Source organism: Elephantulus edwardii, unplaced genomic scaffold, assembly GCF_000299155.1.
Source record: "Elephantulus edwardii isolate Elephantulus edwardi_28Jun2011 unplaced genomic scaffold, EleEdw1.0 scaffold00133, whole genome shotgun sequence".
Classification (NCBI taxonomy): domain Eukaryota; kingdom Metazoa; phylum Chordata; class Mammalia; order Macroscelidea; family Macroscelididae; genus Elephantulus; species Elephantulus edwardii.
This window is the reverse complement of record NW_006399883.1, coordinates 5,572,733-5,593,146: the sequence shown is the minus strand read 5'-3', so window position 1 is coordinate 5,593,146 and position 20,414 is coordinate 5,572,733. Positions and strand designations below refer to the sequence as shown.

At 38.0% G+C, this 20,414-nt stretch overlaps 1 protein-coding gene across 3 annotated transcripts in view; it reads left to right on the top strand.

Annotated features, from left to right (window-relative positions):
• Positions 1–20,414, top strand: part of DIP2A (DIP2 disco-interacting protein 2 homolog A (Drosophila)) — a 150,183-nt gene that overhangs the window by 85,822 nt on the left and 43,947 nt on the right. For 2 of the 3 annotated variants that reach the window (XM_006893920.1, XM_006893922.1), the window contains 4 exons: positions 7,375–7,494; positions 8,622–8,819; positions 14,685–14,776; positions 18,585–18,695. In XM_006893920.1, coding sequence (XP_006893982.1) covers positions 7,375–7,494; positions 8,622–8,819; positions 14,685–14,776; positions 18,585–18,695 — 521 coding nt within the window. The remainder of the gene's footprint in view (positions 1–7,374; positions 7,495–8,621; positions 8,820–14,684; positions 14,777–18,584; positions 18,696–20,414) is intronic. The other variant, XM_006893921.1, reaches the window with a different exon arrangement.

Here is a 20,414-nt window from a genome sequence, read left to right as displayed (position 1 = left end):
TCTCTTCCAGTCAGTTGGCCAAGTGGTTGTTCTCCAGATTTCTTGGCACAACTTGGTGAGCACATCCAGGGCAACATCTGTTATCTGAAATACACAACAAGAAGAAAAAAATAAAAAAGGAATTGGAAAGATTTTTGGTTTTTAAGGACTATTGTCAGGAGGGTCCAGTCTTTGGAAAAAGACAGTATGTTGGGTTAGAAATGCTGTACGTGTTGTTGAGTCACCTGCGATTCATGTACAATAGGCCTAAACTCGGCTCTATCCTGTATCAATCTTATTGTCTCTGACACAGTTAAGCCCATGACCCCAGTCACTGAATCAATCCATTTCATCAAAGGTCTTCCTCTCTTGAACTGTCCCTCCACCCTCCCAAGCATGACGTCCCTCTCCAAGGACTGGTCCCACTGTGTAACATATCCAAAGACAAAGCTTCAGAATTCTTGCCTCCAAGGACCAGACTAGTCTTAAACTCTCTAGGACAAACCTATTTGTCCATGGTGTATTCAATAGTCTTCTCCAGCACCACAGCTCAAAGGCATAAATTCTCCTTCTATCATCCCTAGTCACTGTCCAGCTGTCTGATGCATAGCAAGTAATTGCAAAGACTATGGCCTGGATCAGGTGCACCTTAGTCTCCAGACCGACATCGTTGCCCTTCATTAATTTGGAGCGGTCTCTGACAGCAGACTTTCTGAATGCAATTCATCTTTTCATTTTCTGGCTGCTGGTACCAAGACTGTTGATTGTGGACCCAAGCAAACTAAAGCTGTTAACAATCTGGTGGCCTATTGGCAGGAAACTGCACTGCAATCCCAGAGGTACGCGGTTCAAATCTTGGTACTAGAAGTCAGAAAATAAAAAGACTAATTGAACTGGGAAAATCTGCTGTCAAGGACCTCTCCAGAGTACTGAGAAGCAATGATGTCCATCTAGAGACTGAGGTGTTCCTGATCCAGGATGTGGTCTTCACAATTACTTGCTATGCATCAAAGAGCCTGACAATGACTAAGGATGATGGAAGAAGAATTGATGCCTTTAAGTTGTGATGCTGCAGAAGCATCATACCATGCAGAAGATACATACCACAGACCACCAAGAAAACAGATAGGCCTGTCTTGGAGTGTGTGAAACTAAGTTTCTCCTTGGAGGCTAAGATTTTGAAGCTCCATCTCATATACTTTGGGCATGTGTCCAGGAGGGACTAGTCCTTTGAGAAGGACATCACACTTGAAAGGGTGGAGAGACAGTACAGGAGTGGAAGACCCTGAATGAGATGGATTGATATCGTGACTGGGGCAATGGAAGCTGGTGTGTCACGGTCAGTGAGACTGGCTCAGGACATTGCAAGCTTCAGAGCTGTTTTATATAGGGTCGCTGTAAGTCACAGGTGACTTGCCGGTACATAACAAGAAGAAATATCCATTATGACCTTCAGGATGGATTACATCCTCAACATGAAAGGAAGAAACAATCCTCACAGCTGGATCAATAAATACCATTATAGTAAATGAGAAAACCTTGAAATAGTCAAGAATTTCCTTTGACTTGGCTCTGCAGTGAATGTTTATGGAGGAAACTTCAAGAAATCAGACATCATTACATCAGACAGATCTGCTGTCAAAGACCTCTCCAGAATACTAAAGAGCAAGAACGGCAGTTGCAAGACTGAAAGTGCACCAGCCCAAGCCATAGTAGTTTCAGTTGCTTCATATGCATTTGAGAGTTGAATAAAGATTAAGGAAGACCAAAGGAGATTCGATGCCTTTGAGTTGTGTGGAGAAGAACATTGCATGGATTACCAAAGTAACAAACAGACATGTCATGGAGAAAGTGCAGTCCTTAGGGTCATGGTGAAAATTGGTCTCACATACTTTGATCATGCTATCAGGAGGGGCCAGCCTTGGCAAAAGATGTCATGTTGGGAAAGGTCAGCAAAAAGGATGGAAATCTTCACTGAGGTGGACTGACACAGTGACTGTAACAATGAGTCCAGGCATAGCAGAGATTGTGAAGATGGCACAGCACAGGACAGAGTTCACATCAGAGGGTTGTTATGCCTTGGGGAGCTCTGGAGGCGTAGTGGTAAGTTGTTGCATTGCAGTGCCACATGCACGCGGTTTGACTCGACCAGTTACTCTGTGGGAAAAGGATAGGTGATCTTCTCCTATACGATTTACTGCCTCTGAAAACACACTGGAGGGTAAGCTATGAGTCGGTTCTGACTTGAAGACACACACAGCAACAACAATAAATGTACATAAATGTTCTAGTTCTGTCTGCTTAGAGAAACTAGCAAAGTGGCACTAGTAGCACTCAGATCTTGGGGGTTAATACCTTTGCCCATTCAAAAATACCAGGGTTCTATGGAGAAATGGCTGGTTCTAGGTCTGGAGTGAGGTTAATTGCAAGATGAACATGGAGATAGTGAGTTTAGTGAGAGCCTTAGAAAATTGATGGGACATGTCACGAGGACATTGGGGCTAGCGTTCAGAGACTTGTGCTGGCTCAACTGATACAATTTGGTAACAAAATAGTTAGGACCATGTCATTTGTTAACTATTGGAAAAATAGCAATCGCTGAGTCTTTCCTGATGATACCAAAGTAGATGAATGAAGAAGGAGGACTCTTGCTAACAGTATGATGCTGAGTGTAGACTGTTGTTATTATTAGGTGTTGTCAAGTTGACTACAAATCACATAAACCCTATTAACAAAAGATTGAAACCTTGCTGTCTCCTGCCCCAGCCTCATGATCTCTGCCACATTCAAGCCTGTTGTTGCAGTTACTATGTCAGTATATCTCGTTGAAGGTTGTCATCTCTTTTGCTGACCTCTTTTGATGTCTTTGAGCGGTGGTGGTTGAGGAGAGCACTGAAGATCCCATAGACTGCCAAAAGAGCAAACAAATATGTCTTGGAAAAGGTAAAGTCAGAGTCTGTGGAGACAAGGATGGCAAAGCTTCATCTAGCATCCTTTGGGCATGTTGCTAGGAGAGGCTATTCCTTGGAGAAGGACATCATGCTTGGAAAGGTGGAGGGATGCTGAAAGAAAGGAAGACCCTGAACCAGGTGGATTGACATAGTAACTGTAGCAGTGGACTCAAGTGTGTCAGTTATTGTGAAGATGGCCCAGGATAGGACAGGATTCAAAGCTGTTGTTCATCAGGTTGTTATGAGTCATCCTTGACTTGATGGCACCTAACAACAACAACCACCTTTCCCAGCATGATATCTTTTTCCAAGGACTAGCCGTCCTGACAACATTTCCAAGGTATGGAAGATGAAGTTTTACCATCCTTTTTTCTAAGGAACACCCTGGTTGTACCTTCTCCGAGGCAGTACATTTGTTTGTTCTTTTGGTAGTCAGTGTAAATACCATAATTCAAAGATCCATTACAAATTGAAAAAAAATGTAATTCTTCTTTAGTCCTCCATATTCATTGTCCAACTTTCACATACGTATGAAGGCAATTGAAGATATGATGGCTTCTGTCAGGCACACCTTAATATTTAAACTTTTTTAGAAAGTGACCCTTTTTTCCTAACCCAAGGGACATACGTTTCTGGTGTTTCAAATCCACCATCTGCTGGAGAAAAATGAACTGTGTTCTGTGTGACCAGCCTCGGAAACCCAACAGAGGGTCAGCATCCCAGGAATGAGTGCTGCTAACAGCTACATATAAATGGAATGCTAGAGCGGGAAAGTTATTTTATAGACATTGTAGTGAAAATTGCTTCTGGCAAGAATCATTCACCAGGTGTCAAGTCTAGCGAGGTATTTTGATGAGGAACACGAGATTCATATGGTCATCAGGTGACTACCCACATAGTGCTTATTAGTTGTACAGTCCCCGGATAATAGTACTGATAGAAGAATCAGACTATCTTATGAGTGATTAAAGTTACTGTGACCAGTGAAGGGTAGGAGAATATTGCTTGTCTTCAGATGTTATATTCAGATAATATTTCAACCAGGAATGTAGTCCTGATTTGATCATGAACAATGAAGTTCATCCTATTGCATTAAAAGAACTGTATTTTCCAAGAAGGTCACTGTTGTAAAGAACAAAAGAAGCAGCACAGTGTGGAAATTTGACCTCCTTTTCTGACTGGATGATAAGAATCAGCATGGATCCAGTCGCCCCAGATCAATACAGTCCTCTGTCTCTCTCTTCTCCATCCTTGTCACCAGCTGCCCAACAAGCCCATTCTCCAACCCTAGTCACCTGAAGCTGTGTCCGACCTCACAAGGTAGGCATGGGTAGGCAGTCTGTCAGACCAGCTGCTTGTGCAACTTTTCTTGGACTCTTGATGCACAGAGTTAGGTCAGAGATAACACTTCAGGAGGATATCTCTTTTAGTCTGCCAAGCAAGCAGGTGCCAGCCCCTGCTGGCTCTCCCTGCCACTGTGCATCCGTTTGTTCACTGGCATGACTCACAACATTCACTGAGTACACATATTTATAGGCACTGATTTACTATATGTGAGAAGGAGGCAGTTAGAAATGCCTAGGGTGAGGCCTGAGGGTACTCACAGCATGGAACTTCTGTGCTCCAGAAAGGAATACGCTGCCCTCTCATGTGCGTGATCACCAACCAAGAAGCTCATCTAAGTCTTAGAACTCATGGCTCCCAGTGGCCTGTCTACATGACTGTGACATGTTGCATATTGCCTGATGAGGCTTAGTCAGCAGCTGACCCGCTGGTGATAATACTTGGGATCCATCTCATTCATTTCAGGTGTTGACAACCTGACAGCTAAGAACTAAGGATAGGTTTCCCCCACCCCAAGATGGTTTTATGCCCCTCAAATGAATCCTGACCTTGTAGAGTTTAAAGTGCTAGGCTGCCAATAAAAAGGCCGACGCTTTGAACCCACCAGTGCCTCCTTGGAGACCTTGTCAGGTAGTTTCAGTACTATCCTACAGGTTGGAACAGACTACCAGGGAGTGGCCCTCACACTCCTCAGAAATGTTCCCGATTGTCATCAGCTTTTTGGCCAGTCATTGCTGTCAACTTGGAACTGACTCATAGCTGATCCTCCAGTGGTCTTGAAGGCTGTAAGTTGCACGAGAGGAGGTTGCCCATCTTTCTTCCATGGAGCGGCTGGTGGATTTGAACCATCAGAAAAGCGTGGCCTTTCAGGAATAGCACAGCTCCTTTCAGATTGTGCCACCAAAGCTTCCATCATTAGCTATTAGAAAGATGCAAAACAAAACAACCGCAAGATACCATCTCACCACAGCAAAAATAGCAGTGTTAACAAGCCATCAGCAAATACTGGCAAGAATCTGGAAAGATTGGAACTCACCTGCACTGTTGGTGGGAATGCCAAGTGGTATCACCACTGTGGAAAGCAGTGTCATGTCCTTAGAAAGTTAGGAGTATAATTCCTTAATATGTAAAACAGTTTGAATGTATATGGTAAACGTGAGACCCTGGTGGTGAGATTGTGGTAATGGTGGTGAAGAGACTGTGGCATTGCTGTGGAGAAAATGTGGTGTAACCACAGGAGCCTTGAGATAAAGGTCACAGTTAAAGGTTTCTGCTGTTCTTGTCAGATGATGGAAGATGATCCATCCATCCATCCATCCATCCATCCATCCATCCATCCATCCATCCATCTATCTATCTATCTATCTATCTATCTATCTATCTATCTATCCATCCATCCTGAGGCAAACCTTGCTGGATGTTTGAAGAAACCAGAGGCTTCTTGAATTTTGAATGCTGAACTGAAACCAAGACTTTTACTAATTAAGGAATTAGGTTTTTCTGTTAATATGGCTAAACATGGATTTGCATTGTGTAATATTCTTTGCCTCTCCTACTCTCTACTTTCGGTCCCTAATAAACCCCATTTTTGCTACAAAAAAAAAATAGGAGTAGACATACCTTATGACCCAGCAACCTCGAAAAGTAAGAACTGCAGCACAGCCTAAGATACACCCATGTTTATTGCAGCATTATCTCCAATAGCAAAGAATTGGGAACAACTCAAGAATCCATCAGTGGAAAATGGATAATGAAACTGTGGTACATTCACCCAGGAGAATATTATGCATCACCAAAAAAAGTCAAGAATTTGTTGACATGATTGAATCCAGAAATTGTGTCAGTCATAAAAGGACAGTTATAAGACCACTAGTATAAAAAGCTAGGGAGAGGTTGACACACAGACTCAACCTTGGATAGCCACAATGGGAAGGAAGGGACAGGGTAGCAAAAATTAATAAATAAGCTGGTTGACGGGAAAGGCAATATGCAATAAGGATTTAATTAAACTTTTTAATTAATTAACATTAGTCCTAATTGTTCTAAAACAAAATATCTAGGAATGATTGAATGAAAATACAGTATGATTTGTCAACTTTCACTCAAATAAAATGAAAAAAAAATATTCCAGAGTACAGGAAAGAAAGAAACATAATTAAATATAGTGTTTGTCTCTATGCTGGCTTCTGCAGTGCAGAAAGATAATACTGTAGAAAGACTGAGGATAACTATTCCAGTTTTCTCAGCTCGAGAAATACAGAGTGAGGTTTTCCTTTTTTATTTTCCAATTCCATTCCATTCTCTGTGCATTCCGTTATAATACTTTGGTTTGTCTTCTCGAGCTGCCCTTTGAAATTTTCTGTTCAGCTCTTTGACTTTGGCATATTTTTTCCTTTGTTTGGCTCTTTGATGTTCTGCTGCAATTTTTAGAGTCTTCTCTTTTGGCTTTTTTCTTTCTCCTCTGTCTTTGTAATGACCTTTTGTTCTCTTCACTTTGTGGGTTAGATCTCTTGAAACTTACAGCATTAGAAATTGGAATGAAAATTATTCACTAATTCATTTGGGAAAAATAATAAATTCATTATATCATAACATAAATAGCATGTATTTGTGGGGAAAAATTCAAAACAACAGTGAGAAGGATGGTAGTGTTTTATTTTCAGCAAATATCTTTTATAATTGGCTTCCTGGAAGCATCTGTGCTCTGCTTTGTGCTTTGTATTCAGTCTGTTGTGAAATCACATGCTAAGTAGTCTCTGGAAAACTCCACTAAACATTGTGAGATAAGGAGAGTGAGAATGGTGGAAGGCATTTTTGCATAAGGAGAATGAGAAGGGTACAAGGCAATTTAGTATAGCAGGAAATAATTTTGACCTCATGAAACACAGGAGAGCTCCTCAGGAACCCCTGATGGGTCCTAAAAGGACTCAGTAAATATTTGTTACTGGATTAGATTAATAAATGTTGTATGGGTCAGTGCTGGGTGGGATTATAAATTCAGACATATTCGTGGGACGTTCACTACTGGGTCTTGTCTACACATCCCTGTTCTCAGAGGGCAGGCTGCAGCCTTAGTGCTTCTCTCCTCCTCCTGTGACAGGCGTCCCTGTGAATAGCAGAGTGTCCTCCAAAATCCAGCAGCTTCTAAATACCCTGAAGAGGCCAAAGCGTCCTCCATTGAAGGAGTTCTTTGTAGATGATTTTGAGGAGTTGTTGGAAGGTAAGAGTTCTCTGACATATTTTCAACTTTTATTTTTGTATAAACATTGTGGCCTCAAGTCTGGAAAGGTGAGAAAATGCTTAATTAATTTATTGCTGTGTGAATCTAAGAAAATGAAGTAACCTCCTTTCTGCTTCCAGGCTCTATAGTCATGTGACAATACATGTGATTGCCAGCTTTATTGTAGCAAGGAGAAAACTTTTGCTCATGTTAAAGTAAAGTAGCCTTTCTTTACACTCTTTAGTCCAGTGATTAGAAATACTTTTCTGGCTTGATTTTATTAGCATTATTTACATTTTCATTTAAACTTTATATCTTTATGGTATGTTTATCTTCCCATGGTTTTAGTCAACTTTAAACATAGTTTTGAAAGTTGTTCAGAATTTTCACCTTTCATTTATGAATGAATGAAATGTGTTTAGAAAAAGACAATTTCAGTCAGTTTTTAGAACTAAAACAACCAAGAAACATATAGAAGGTAAAGGACCAGAAAGAAAGCTTGATATAAGAATATGTTCTGTCAAACTGACCAGGATTCAGGCTGTTAAAACTGCAGAGGCAGCCTTACCCACCCCTTCTGCGGACTCTGTGCTCTTCTTTTGTTAATGATAGCAGCCAGATGTACTCACTTGGTTGTCTTTTCATTACTTAAGGATTTAACACAGCTTTAGGGTCTTACACATCCCCTGAGTTCAGTGATAAGAATGTTTCTGAGAGCAGTCTTTTCTCATGTTTGGGGGATTTTAGCTATGCAGCCACTAGAAATAATGATAGATTTGACCTTTTTTTTTTAAACATAGTGATAGACATTTTGAGTGCCTGAATTAAAGTGGTAATTCTGTTCATGATTGTCTTTTATTATAGAGTCACTAATCCCTGTTTCACAGGGGTTATCAGATTTTATGGTACCATCATTAACTTTAGAGCTTACAGATTAAGAAAGGTAGGAACCAGTTCAGGGCTTCCTTTGTTATATGAGGTTATGATTATTCATAGCTGAATTTCTTGCAGTTCTCTGGATAATTGATCTGTACCTACGGTAATCATAAGTAAATCTAAAAATATCATTGCCCGCTTTAGAATATTATTCTGAAATGTTGGTTTTTAAGCTTGGATTTTATTTGTAGTTCAGCAACCAGATCCAAATCAGCCGAAGCCTGAGGGCAGTCAGATGGTCATGCTGAAGGGGGAACCATTGGCTCTAGGGACACCCTGGCCTCCATCACTGCTGACTGCCTTACAGCAGTGGGGCACTACCCAGCCCAAAGCCCCCTGTCTGACTGCCTTGGATACAACTGGGAAGGCCATCTACACTCTTACATATGGCAAGTATTAATAGAAGTTTTTTATTAACTGTTTTTTATTTAACTGTAAATGATGACACATATAGTTCAGCATAGTTACACAGTTGAATAATTAAATTCCTGGGAAACAACCCAATGGTCACATAAATAGGGTATTATCATACCCCTCGTCTCCACCAGAGGTCACCACTCACTGGCGTGGTGATCAATCCTGCTCTATTTTTCTAGTGTTCACACTTATAGATGCATTTCTGAACAGGTATGTATAAATAGAATCATATAATTTATATCTTTGTGTTTGTTATCTTCTGGTTCCCTATAATGTTTTTATGTAAAAGCTTTTGAAGTCTAACATAAATCAGAAGCACCCTTACACGTGACCTACACTGAGAAAGAAACATGGCCAGATCTCCCATAGTTCCCAGGTCTCTTTCAGCATTAACATTCACCTCCCAAACACAGATGGTAATCCTTGCGCTGGCTACCAATGTTGATGGCTTTGCTTATTTTTAAAGTTTGTGAAAATGAGATTTTATATAAGTATTCTTTTGTGTCTTTTTTTTGCTCAGTATTGTTTCTAAGACTCATAAATAATATGTGAAATTGTAGTTTTATTCTTATTAATGACTGTCTCAGTCACAGTTCTGACTTTGACAATGAATATTATGTTAGTGCATGAATATACCAGAACTTATCTACAGTAGATGCACTTTTAGGTTGTTTCCACTTTGGGACTATAGTGTGTAGTGCTGTTATGAACATTCTTATGTGAGTTTACTAGTGAACATGTTTAGATATTTGTGCTGGATATAAATCTTGAAGTAGAATTGCTCTGCTTTGATATATGCTACCATGCAGTTTTCCAAATTAGTTGCAACAATTTTCATGCCCCCCAATATTGTATGAAGATTTCTAATTACTCCTCATTCTCACCACCTCTCACTTGATTTGGGGTCTCATGTTTATAGCATCAAATTACAGTTTTCATTTTAATTTTTCTGATGACCAGTAATGCTTTTCATATGCTTGCTGGCTATCAGGATAACTTTTTCTAGTAATTTTTCAAGTCTCTGGCTCATTCTTGTATTTGGTTGTTAACATTTTCTTATTTATATATATGTTTAGCCTACAAGGCCTTTGTTTAAGTTTTGCATATCCCATTCTTGGGATTGCTTTTTATTTAAAAATTTTTAAAATTTATTCATTATTGCATGCTTTCTCCCCTTTACCTCCTATACCCTAATTCCCCCTACTCTGTCTTCCTTATTCCAAATGGTTCTCTTACATATAATGCATATTCATATATTCCTTTCTAACAGTTCATCCCCTCTTCCGTTCCAGTGCAGTGTCCGTTATCTATCCACCCCTTCCCTATTCCCTATCCAACCCCCTGACCCCTTGTCTGCCCTGTTTTAGAATAGTGGTGCTAGGTAATATTTATCCTTTTGCAACTGAAATATTTCACTTAGCATGTCCTTGATTGTGACTTTTGGTGGATGGAAAAAAAAATCTTAATTCAATGTAGTTAAATTTATTTGATTTTTAAATTTTATATTAGTACTTTCTGTGACCTAAGCAGAAAGTCTTTGCCAAACTTTTATTCCATTTCTTAAGTTAGATGTTAAAGAAATCTAGAATTTAATTTTTTATATGATTTTAATTTGGAGTAATTTTCTTTCTTATGAAACATCTCCTTAACCTTTTATTATTTCTTTGAACAAGCTGTCCTCTCTTCCTTTCTCCAAGTGACACTGCAGTGTTATTTGTCATATGTTGTTGTTATGTGCCTTTGAGTCATTTGCAATGCATAGCCATCCTATGTACAACAGCTCTGAACCTTGCTCTATCTTGAGCCAACCTCATTGGTTCTGACACACCTACCACCACTGAGTCAATCCATCTCATCCAGGGTCTTCCTTTCTTGTGCTGTCCCCCTACCCTTTCAAGCATGATGTACCTCTACAAGAACTGGTCCCTCCTTGCAAAATGCCTGAAGTATGTCAGACGGAGCTTCAAAATCCACGCTTCCAAGGGTTTCACCCTCTTCAGCATGAACCTGCTTGTTCTCCTAGCAGTCCATGGTATATTCAATACTTTTCTGCAGCATCACAGCTCAAAGACATCAATTCTTCTTCTATCATGTTTAGTCATTGTCCAGTTCTCTGGTGCATAGCACATAATTGTGAAGACCATGGCCTGGATCAGGCACACCTTAGTATATAGAAGGTAAAAAAGAGGTGTGGCTGGTTCTTTCTGGATTCTTTTTTTTCTGCTCTTTTTTACCTGTTCATATTTTTTTCCCCTGTTCTTTTATTTATTCTTTTTTTCTCTGTGTGTTTTATTTTATATTGGGTTGCATACAAAGTTCTTATACAATGTGTTTCACACTATTCTTTATTCATACTGTGTTTCACACACTGTTCATATTTTTTGAACTACCATAGATTTGAGGAGCTCTGGTGATACTGTCCAAAGGGAGGTGTGCTGGTACCTCAAAGGTCGTGCCTCTTTTGGAGTTTGAATCCACCAGCAGTTCCCAGGGAGAAAGATGAACAATCTCCTCCCATAATGATTTACAGCCTCATAAATCCAATGAAAGGTCAGATAGAAGTTGACTCCAACTTGATGAAAATTAATATGAGTACTGTAGAAATTATATGAGTCTTACTGTATGGTATGTAGGTCTGCTAACTCTTGACTGTTCCTCAAGCTTCCCCTGACTGTTCTTGGCCCTTCAAATTTCCAATTCAACTTTAGAATCAGTTTTTCAATTTCCAAGGTTACCTGATGGCACAGTTGTTAAGCTCTTGGCTGTTGACTGAACGGTTAGTAGTTCAAACTCACCAACTTTCTGCTTTCATAAAAGATTACTCTCCGGAACAGTTCTCTGTTCTCCATTGGAGCAGTAAGTGTTGGTCAGCTAACCAGAAAGCTGGCAGCTCAAACCCAGCAGTTGTTCTTAGGGTGAAAAGTTCACTGTCTCCTCTGGCTAATATTTATATCCTCAGCAACTGGAGGGTCACCATGAGTGACTGACTCAAAGACAGTGGGATTTTTTTGGTTCTTTGGTTGAGTTTTTGGGTAGGGCAAAGTTATTGTGAGTCAGAAATGACTACATGCTTGACATCAATGGATTTAGTCCATTTTCATGAAAAAAAGTCCCCAGAATAGATTAATTAGCGTTCCATTGAATTGTAGCACAATGTGAAGATACTTCATAATATCAAAATGTGAAGTCTTTCAGTTCATTACAGTAGCATGATTTCTCATATTTTAGTTTTTCTTTAATATCTCTCAGTGTTTCATACTTTGGACTACAGACGTCTTGAGGCTTTTTCATTAGATTTATCTGTTATGTTGTTGTTGTTCTTATAAGAACAGCCCCAGGGAGAAAGTTCTGTGGAAGATTAGTTTTTGTTGGTCTTAACCCCTCTTGTTTCTTTTGCAGAACTACTTTTTGCAACCTTACGACTGATGATTTTGTTTACCTATTTTTAAAATTTTTCTAGACATGAGTAATGGTTTGCCACCAATATTTCCTCCTGCTTGGAAGCTGAGCTTTCTTACCCTATTATAGTTTAAAAGATTCATCCATGCTTTTGTGTGTGATTCTAGTTCATTCATTTGTTGAGGAATAAATGGACCGGAATTTGCTTGTTCATTTTAGTGTTGATAGATATTTATTTGAGTCACTTCCAGTTTTGGCTGTTAGGAAGTGAACCTAAGAACATATCAGTGTATGCCATGTGGTCACCATGACCTTTTCTGTAGGACATGTACTTATAGAAGTAGAAATAGTAAGCCTTCGGCTGTGCAGATTTTCACCTTGATTACATACATCTAACTGCCTTCAGATTTTCACTTAACCAGTTTTGCTATCAGTGTGTCTTTGCCAAGTGTATTCATTTTCTCTTCCTTGATAATAAATCTAGTGTTATATCATTGTAATCTTAGTCTTCATTCCTCTGTTAGCTATATAGGTTGATATCTTTTCATACTTTTATTAATCGTTTGGATTTTCTGTTTTGTTAAGGCTCATTTTAACCCTTTCAAGAACAGAATATATTCTGCTTTGTGTTTTTTTATGGAAACCTTATATTTTCAGTAATAGAGGTAGTTCTTAAATGAAAGGAAAAGATCTTTTTTTTAAGATAATATGGATTTTGGTACAGTTAGCAAGACATATTTGTCTTGAAGGGGTGTGTCACTGGTGCAAGAGTTGGTGAGATGAGTTCTATTTCTTATTAAACCCCTAAGGTGAAAAATAGAACTGTTGTCAGTGTATGTCTTATAGGTCATGAAAGGGTTCAAATACAGTCATAGATGTATACACACACACACACACACATACATACATACATACATACATATCTGGATTTTTTAATCTTGTGTTGGGTCCTGTAGTCTTTCTAAATTCAAGATTCTCTTAGGTTTTCTGTACATATATTCATGTCATCTGCAGATTATAATATTTTATTTCCATTTGTTTTGTTTCTTTGTCTTACTCACTCTCTACAATTTACAGTAAAATGCTGAAGGCAGTGTCTGACTTGTGTCTACTCTCAAACAGAAAGATTTCTTCATATGATTATTAGTTATAAAATGTCCTTTAAATTTTTTAAAGCTGTCCTTTATTATGTACATTAAGTGAGTTTCTTTTTAATCCAAATTTAAGTAGACTTTTTATAATTATGAATGTGTTGTTTCTTTTGCATCCCGTAGAGATGCTTATTTTTCATCTTTATTAATGTAGCAAATTATTTTTATTTTGTATTACCTTCATACAGTAAAACAAACTGTATTGCTATGCATTGGTTTGTTGTGTTTTGTGGTTTTTTTTTTAAAAAATGCTGGATTAATTGTAGAAGTAGGAATGTATTACTTTTCTTAGCACCTCAGCTCAGCCTTTGAAAACAGTCTAGAGCAACAATGTTTTGAGCTATGTTTTCTCATGCCCCGTAGTTTATTTATTTCACAGTTTTGCCCTTGGGCTTACCGTTACTTGCAGTGGTTTTGAACATCTGCTCTGAGGGCATGGCTGCTCACACTGTGACTGCACCCCAGGAGTTTGAGATGGGTCTGATGAGGACTGTTAGGCTGCTTCTCTCTGCACTGTCAGCGTCGTTAGGGCTGTTCCGGGTGTAGAGGATGAACTAAGGTCTCTCTGTTTTCCTACTCCTTTATGCCCTTGCTTCGTTATCTTAATCTTACATTTTCAGTCTCTGTTTTTCTTTTGTCTATTCTCCCATCTTCATCAATAATGGTCTCCTCTGTCAGGCACACCCCAGGCCTGGGCGCTCTTTGTAGAACAGTGCATGGCCACAAATGTGGAAGCCAGGACTCCTTAGGACCAAGGGGCGGACTTGATGAGGTGCACTTCTCCAACAACTTCCCCAGGAAGGTTGTTTAACATCCCCCTAACTATTTTCTCTGGAGTGAAATGAAGTTGTAGACATGCCCTACTAGTGAATTACTATACAGAGCAAATGAGTTTTATCCTGTTTTTAAAATTTTCTCGTTGAGGAATAGACAATGACATGAAAATTCATTCACAGTGTTGATTGAAAAAAGAGTGAAGTGAGATCTTATTTTTTGACAGTTATATATGTAAGAATTGCATATGTGTATGTGCACTCACACAGAAAGAGTACTGACTCTCCTAGAGTGAAGTCTGTTTCATTTTTCTTTTAAGAAATAAACACTTTTTTTTAAAGGGCACCACAATGTTCATTACAGTATTGTGCAGAATAGTTTTCAGTTGGAAACTACCTGAAATTCTAGTAATCAAGTTAATGGTTCGTTATGGGGTGCGATGATTGCTACATTAAAATGTTAATTATTAGGTTCTTGACTTTTACTTTGCTTAGTATTTTTATTTTATTTTAGGCAAACTTTGGAGTCGGAGTTTAAAACTAGCTTACACTCTACTTAATAAACTGACTAGTAAGAATGAACCACTACTTAAGCCTGGAGACAGAGTAAGTAACTAGAGTGCACCTTTATTGGAGTGAGCGAAACAAGAGGCTTTACAAATCTGCTTTATTGAAACCAGCATTCTGTCAGTTTATGAGACTTACTCACACATGGATTTTTTAACTTAGCCATAAAATGATTTTAAAAATGAGAAAAGTTCGTGGTGATAGAGTGTAAAGTGACCATTTTTAAAAAATTCTTCTTAATCATTCTCATTATCCATCTACTAATTCATCAGCTCCTATTTGAGTTTATATATATACATTAATAGCAAATCGTAGATTTAAATAAAATTAATAGAGATTAATATTAACTTCCTTAAAGCATAAATTTTATATGTTAACTTTGATCCTGAGGTTCTTATGCTTTATAATTATCTCCTTACCTATCCTTTGCAGCCAAGCAATCCCTTTTTACCTACCCACCACACAAATTGCAACAGAAACCAGAGATTTATTCTCTTGTCCTGCACTACCCAGGAGAGCCGACAGTCGCCACGTGTGGCTAGTGACAGCCACGTTGGGTAGCATGAGATAGCATGCATCTGTCATTGCAAAAGGCTATATTGAGCAGGACCGTTCTAGGTCCTGAACTCCCAGGATAGAAAAGTGATGACAGTCCCACAACCATAATAAAAAAATGGCCCAGTAATGGACATACTGTTTGAGATTGACATAGACATAGTATCTCACGCTTTAATATGATATTTGAAAAAGATGTTTCTAGTGTAACTGAAACTGACCAAAGGGGAAGAGAAATGGCACTCTGACAGGAAAAATAAATCATGAAAGATATAGAAAACAATTGTTTAAAAAAATCAGTATCCATGGAGAATTGAGGTAAGTGTATTTTTCCATAAATCAGGATAATGATTGTAAGCAGAAAAGACAGAGAGGGAAAATGGGGAAAAATACGAGTGTAAAAGTAAAGACTTGATCAAGAAATCTCAACATTTGACTATTAGGAGTTCTAGAAAAAAGAAAGGATAATAGAAGGTAATAATTTTTAAATGAAACAATGTAATTTCCTAGACCTTGAGAGCATGAGTATTCAAAGTGAAATGGCCTAAAGTTGAGTATATCACCATCTGTATGATAAATATATAGCGATTCCATACCAGACCATGGAATCATGAAGGTACAAAATCAGGGATACACAAAAGGGTCCTAAGGCTTCCAAAGAGAAAGAAGGAGAATGAATATGTAACATAGGATCAGTAGTCATAATGATTGCTACTTCTGAGTGGCAGTACTGGAAGAATGAAGTGATCCCTTCAAAAATACAGGGAAATAAAGATTTTAACCTACAAGTTTAGTCATTTAGCAGATGTGGAGATGCCATAACCATTTTCAGACATAGAAGGTTCAAAAAAGGTTACCTCATAAAACTCTTGGGAAATTCCTCGAGGATGTGTTTCAGAAAGTAAGAGAAAGTGAGCCCAGACAAGAGAGCCCCAGTGGGAGGTCCCAGGATGATCCTGGACATAGGCCAAGGAGGACCTCAGTAGGACTGACAGAGGGGAGGCCTCGTGGAAGGGAGATGGGCAGCAGGAAAAGCGTACAGATTTACCTGAGTAGATGGTTATTTGACATATCTGGTAGAATATATTTTAGAACAAATTAGCTAGAAAGTAAAACATTACGGTGGCTTTTACTGTCAGAAAGGAAATGTGTACTTGACTGTAAAAATGGAAAACAATATGAGAATGATGCTTTGTGATTCATTATGCTTAAGGAATGAAATTTTGTGTTGTGCAATAAAATGAATCTGTAAGAATCACTAATTTATGTGTGTTTAGAATGAACCTGTAAGAAACACGAATTTCTTTTTCTTGGGAAGTAGGGGGAGATTCTTATAAAACGCTTAAAACTAAAAGACACTTTCTTGTCTTGCAAGAGAATTTACCTAGTTAGGTTAATTATAAAAAGATCAAGGAGGTCATAGTGAGTGAGCTAATTATCAGAGTTTGGTAACAAAACTAACCTTCTGTGAATAAATACAATTCTCTCGTAACAGCTTTATTAAAATGTGTTTCCTAAACCAAACTTGATCTCAAGGTTATTGTAGCTTATAGTTCTGAAGCAGACTTTTGGCTAAAGAAACTGTGGTACATTTACACAGTGGAGTATAATGCATCACTAAAAAACAATCAGGAATTGATTACTGCAACAACATGGATAAATCTAGATAAATAATACTGAGTGACTTAAGTCAGTCACAGAAGGACAGTTATTGTATAAAAACTCCAATATAAAAAGCTAAGGAAAGATTTACACAGGAAACTATGTTGGAGGGTCAACAGGAATGAGACAAGAGGAAGATTGGAGTACAAGTTAATAAATAGATAATTTGAGTGAAAGGAAAGGCAATAAATAAGAGTTTGATTAGACATTGTAATAAAAATGAATCAACTTTTTCAGGAAAGCTTTGCCCTTTTCAAAAAGCAAACTTGTTAGACACTTCATTTCCGGATCTTAAATACAGGTTAAATATAATGGTAGTGTAAATTATTTTTGTAAAATAAAGTGCTATTAGTTACTCATGGGTTATTTATTATTTTGCATCCTCAAAGTCTTAACAGTCTGTTCAATTATTGTGATTTATGACTGTTGCTTTGAGTATACTTATCATGGTATCTTGGACTTAAAAAAGTTGAATTCCAGAAATAGTTTTTCATGTAACCAGGTATGGTTAGCCTCTAACTTCTGACAAGGTTAAGTTCTGGCAGCCCTGTCATACATTGGTTTTGATGTAAGTTGAACATTTAAAAAAATTTTTTTCCATTGTTACTGCCTTTAATTATGAGTATAAAAATCACAGCATTGAATGTTTATAAACAGTAACATCAGCAAAACTGTAGCATTGTGTATATAGTACTTGTGACAAAATGTATAAAAAGAAGCTTAATATGGTTTATTATAATAAGTGTAAGTTGAAGACTACTGACTTTTGTATTAAAAATTCTATTGTAAAAGTTAGAATTATCAGAGAGGGGAAAAGGGGAGGTATGCAAGAGATAAATAATGAATGACCTATAATAATAGAAAGTAAAACGGGTATCTGAATTAAAAAAAATAAAATATAGTAATATAAGCTTAGTAGTTGACAACATGAGAGTAAATAGCAACATAAAATTTAAAGCACTTAAAAAAGTGTTGCTTTGGGAGGATAGGGAAGGGTCAAGCATGAGACTTGTTTTTCATTAATATTTTTCACATTTTAAGATTTCTGTGTATGTATATTTTAACATAAAATAAAAGTGAGATTAATAAAATATCACTTGGTATTAAACAGTGATAATCAATTGAGAACAGAGCCCACAGTACTTAAGGAAAGTGGTTGCGTGGGTGTAGCAGCTGACATGTTCTTGCCTGTCACACTTCCTGTTAATATGCTTATGTCTTGAATGAAAAGGTTACTCATTTAAAACATGATTATTAGGATTTTTCCTTTTTGAAGATACTTTTAAATACAGTTTGGTTCTCTTTGTACATGTTAGTGGGCGCTGATCTCACTCACTTCCCAGTGTGCTGCTGTCTGATTTTTCAGAGTGGACAGGAACTGGGTCTGTAACTCTTTCTGGCATGTAGAATAATGACCGTAGTCTTAAACTTTTTATTAAAAGTTACAGGAATGAGGAAACTTAAAGACTATGAATAAACTCCCAAATGAATTTTTTTTCTGAACTAAATATGGAAAATTGTAAGAAAATCTAAAATTTCTAAATTCTGAGTAATCAATAGGATTCTAAAAGTTGATACAACTAGAGTAATTTGCAAATATATTTCATGTTTTGTCTTTGCATTTTTCTAGGTGGCGCTCGTGTTTCCAAACAGTGATCCAGTGATGTTCATGGTTGCGTTTTATGGGTGTCTCCTGGCAGAGCTGATTCCTGTCCCCATAGAAGTGCCGTTAACAAGGAAGGTAGCAAAGTCGGTCCAGTTCACAGGATTCAGGTTCCATAAGATTTTATTTTGAAATTGACACAAGAGCTCAGTGGTATTAGGGCAAGGAGTCAGGGATGTGGTGTGGTGGAAGGGAAGAGTCCACTTTGTTAGATGATTTCAGTGGGAGAAAGTCAGACCTGGTGATAAATTACATGTCGTTTTGTCCATATGTTGTTAATGAGAATACTTAAAACAGGATAATAGTGATTCCTAAACTTGCTAAAGGTAATTGTCATATATTTCATCTGTTGGAACTTGCTAGCATGAGTGGAGAACACGAATATATCACCACAGTGATGTAGTAGAGTTAATCTTTAATGTATAAGATTTTGAATACACAAAGTACAAATTCCCATATTTCTTTGTACTTGCTGTTGTTGAGTGTCATCAGGTAGATTCTCTTAGTCACTCTTAGTGACCTTATGATCAAAACCTTGCCTGATTCCACTCCGGCCTCACAGTGCTATTGTGCTTAGGTCTATTTCTGCAGTCATTGTATCATTCTGTCTCATTGAAGCTCTTCCTCTTTTGAAGATCCTTTTTTCCAAGCGTAATGTCCTTGTCCAGAGACTGGCCCAGGTCTGACAGCTTACCCAAAGGATGTGAGAAGAAGTCTCATGACTTTTCCTTCTATGGAACACTCTTCACTTCTTTAGCATAGATTTGTTTGTTCTTACGGCAGTCCATAGAATAGTCCATACTTTTTGCCAGCACCACAATTCAAAGGCATCATTTCTGCTTCAGTCTTACTTCTTTGTTGTCCAACTTTGAAATGCCTATGAAAATACCAGTTGAAATGAAAATGCAATTGAAAATACCATGGCTTGGATCAGATACATGTTAGTCTTTAAACTGACATCCTTGCCCTAAAGTCCTTGACAGCATATTTGCTCAATTCAGTACATCACTTGATTTATTTGTTGTTGTTTTTTTTTCCTTTATAAATCTATTTATTTGAGTTAAAGTTTACAAATCACATTGATTTTTTTTCAGGCAGTCATTCAGAGGCATTGATTACCATTGATTGTTGCATTGAACTTAACTACAATAGCTAAGCAAACCCTTAGTGTATATTGCTCTTCTCTTCACTCACCTTTCCTTTTTATTCATTTCCTCCCCTTCTCCTTCCTCCCAACATCGTTTAATTTCTTGGCTGATGCTTGAATGAGTGTTGATTGTGAGTTCAAGTAAAATGAAATTTTTGACAGTTTCAATCTTTTCTCTGTCTTTCATGATCTTGCCTGTTGTTCCAGTTGTGAGGATGTGTGTTTTCTTTAGGTTGAAATGTAATCTGCATGCTCTGGTGTAATCCCTACGCTCTTGTGTAGTCCATAGAAAGTTGTGCTGGTAACCCAGAGATTGTGCCCCCGCCAGTGGCTCTCGGGGAAAAAGGGAAAAGGTGGACATTCCCTTCCTGTGTGATTTTCAGCTTGGGAGACCCAGTGGAGCCTCGGCTGTGAGTCTGTTCCAACTCAATAGCAGTTTATTTTTGTCTTTTTTTGTGTGTGTGTGTACCATCGAGTCGGATCCGACTGGCACAGGAGATTGCCTCTCCTTCTCCAGCAGAACATCTGGTGGATTCAAAGCAGTGTATTTTTGAATGAGAATCTACACCGAATCCATCTTCTTTTTAAATTATTAGTTTTTGTGTGTGTACCATCAAATTGGATCTGACTAGTACAGGAGGAGACTGTCC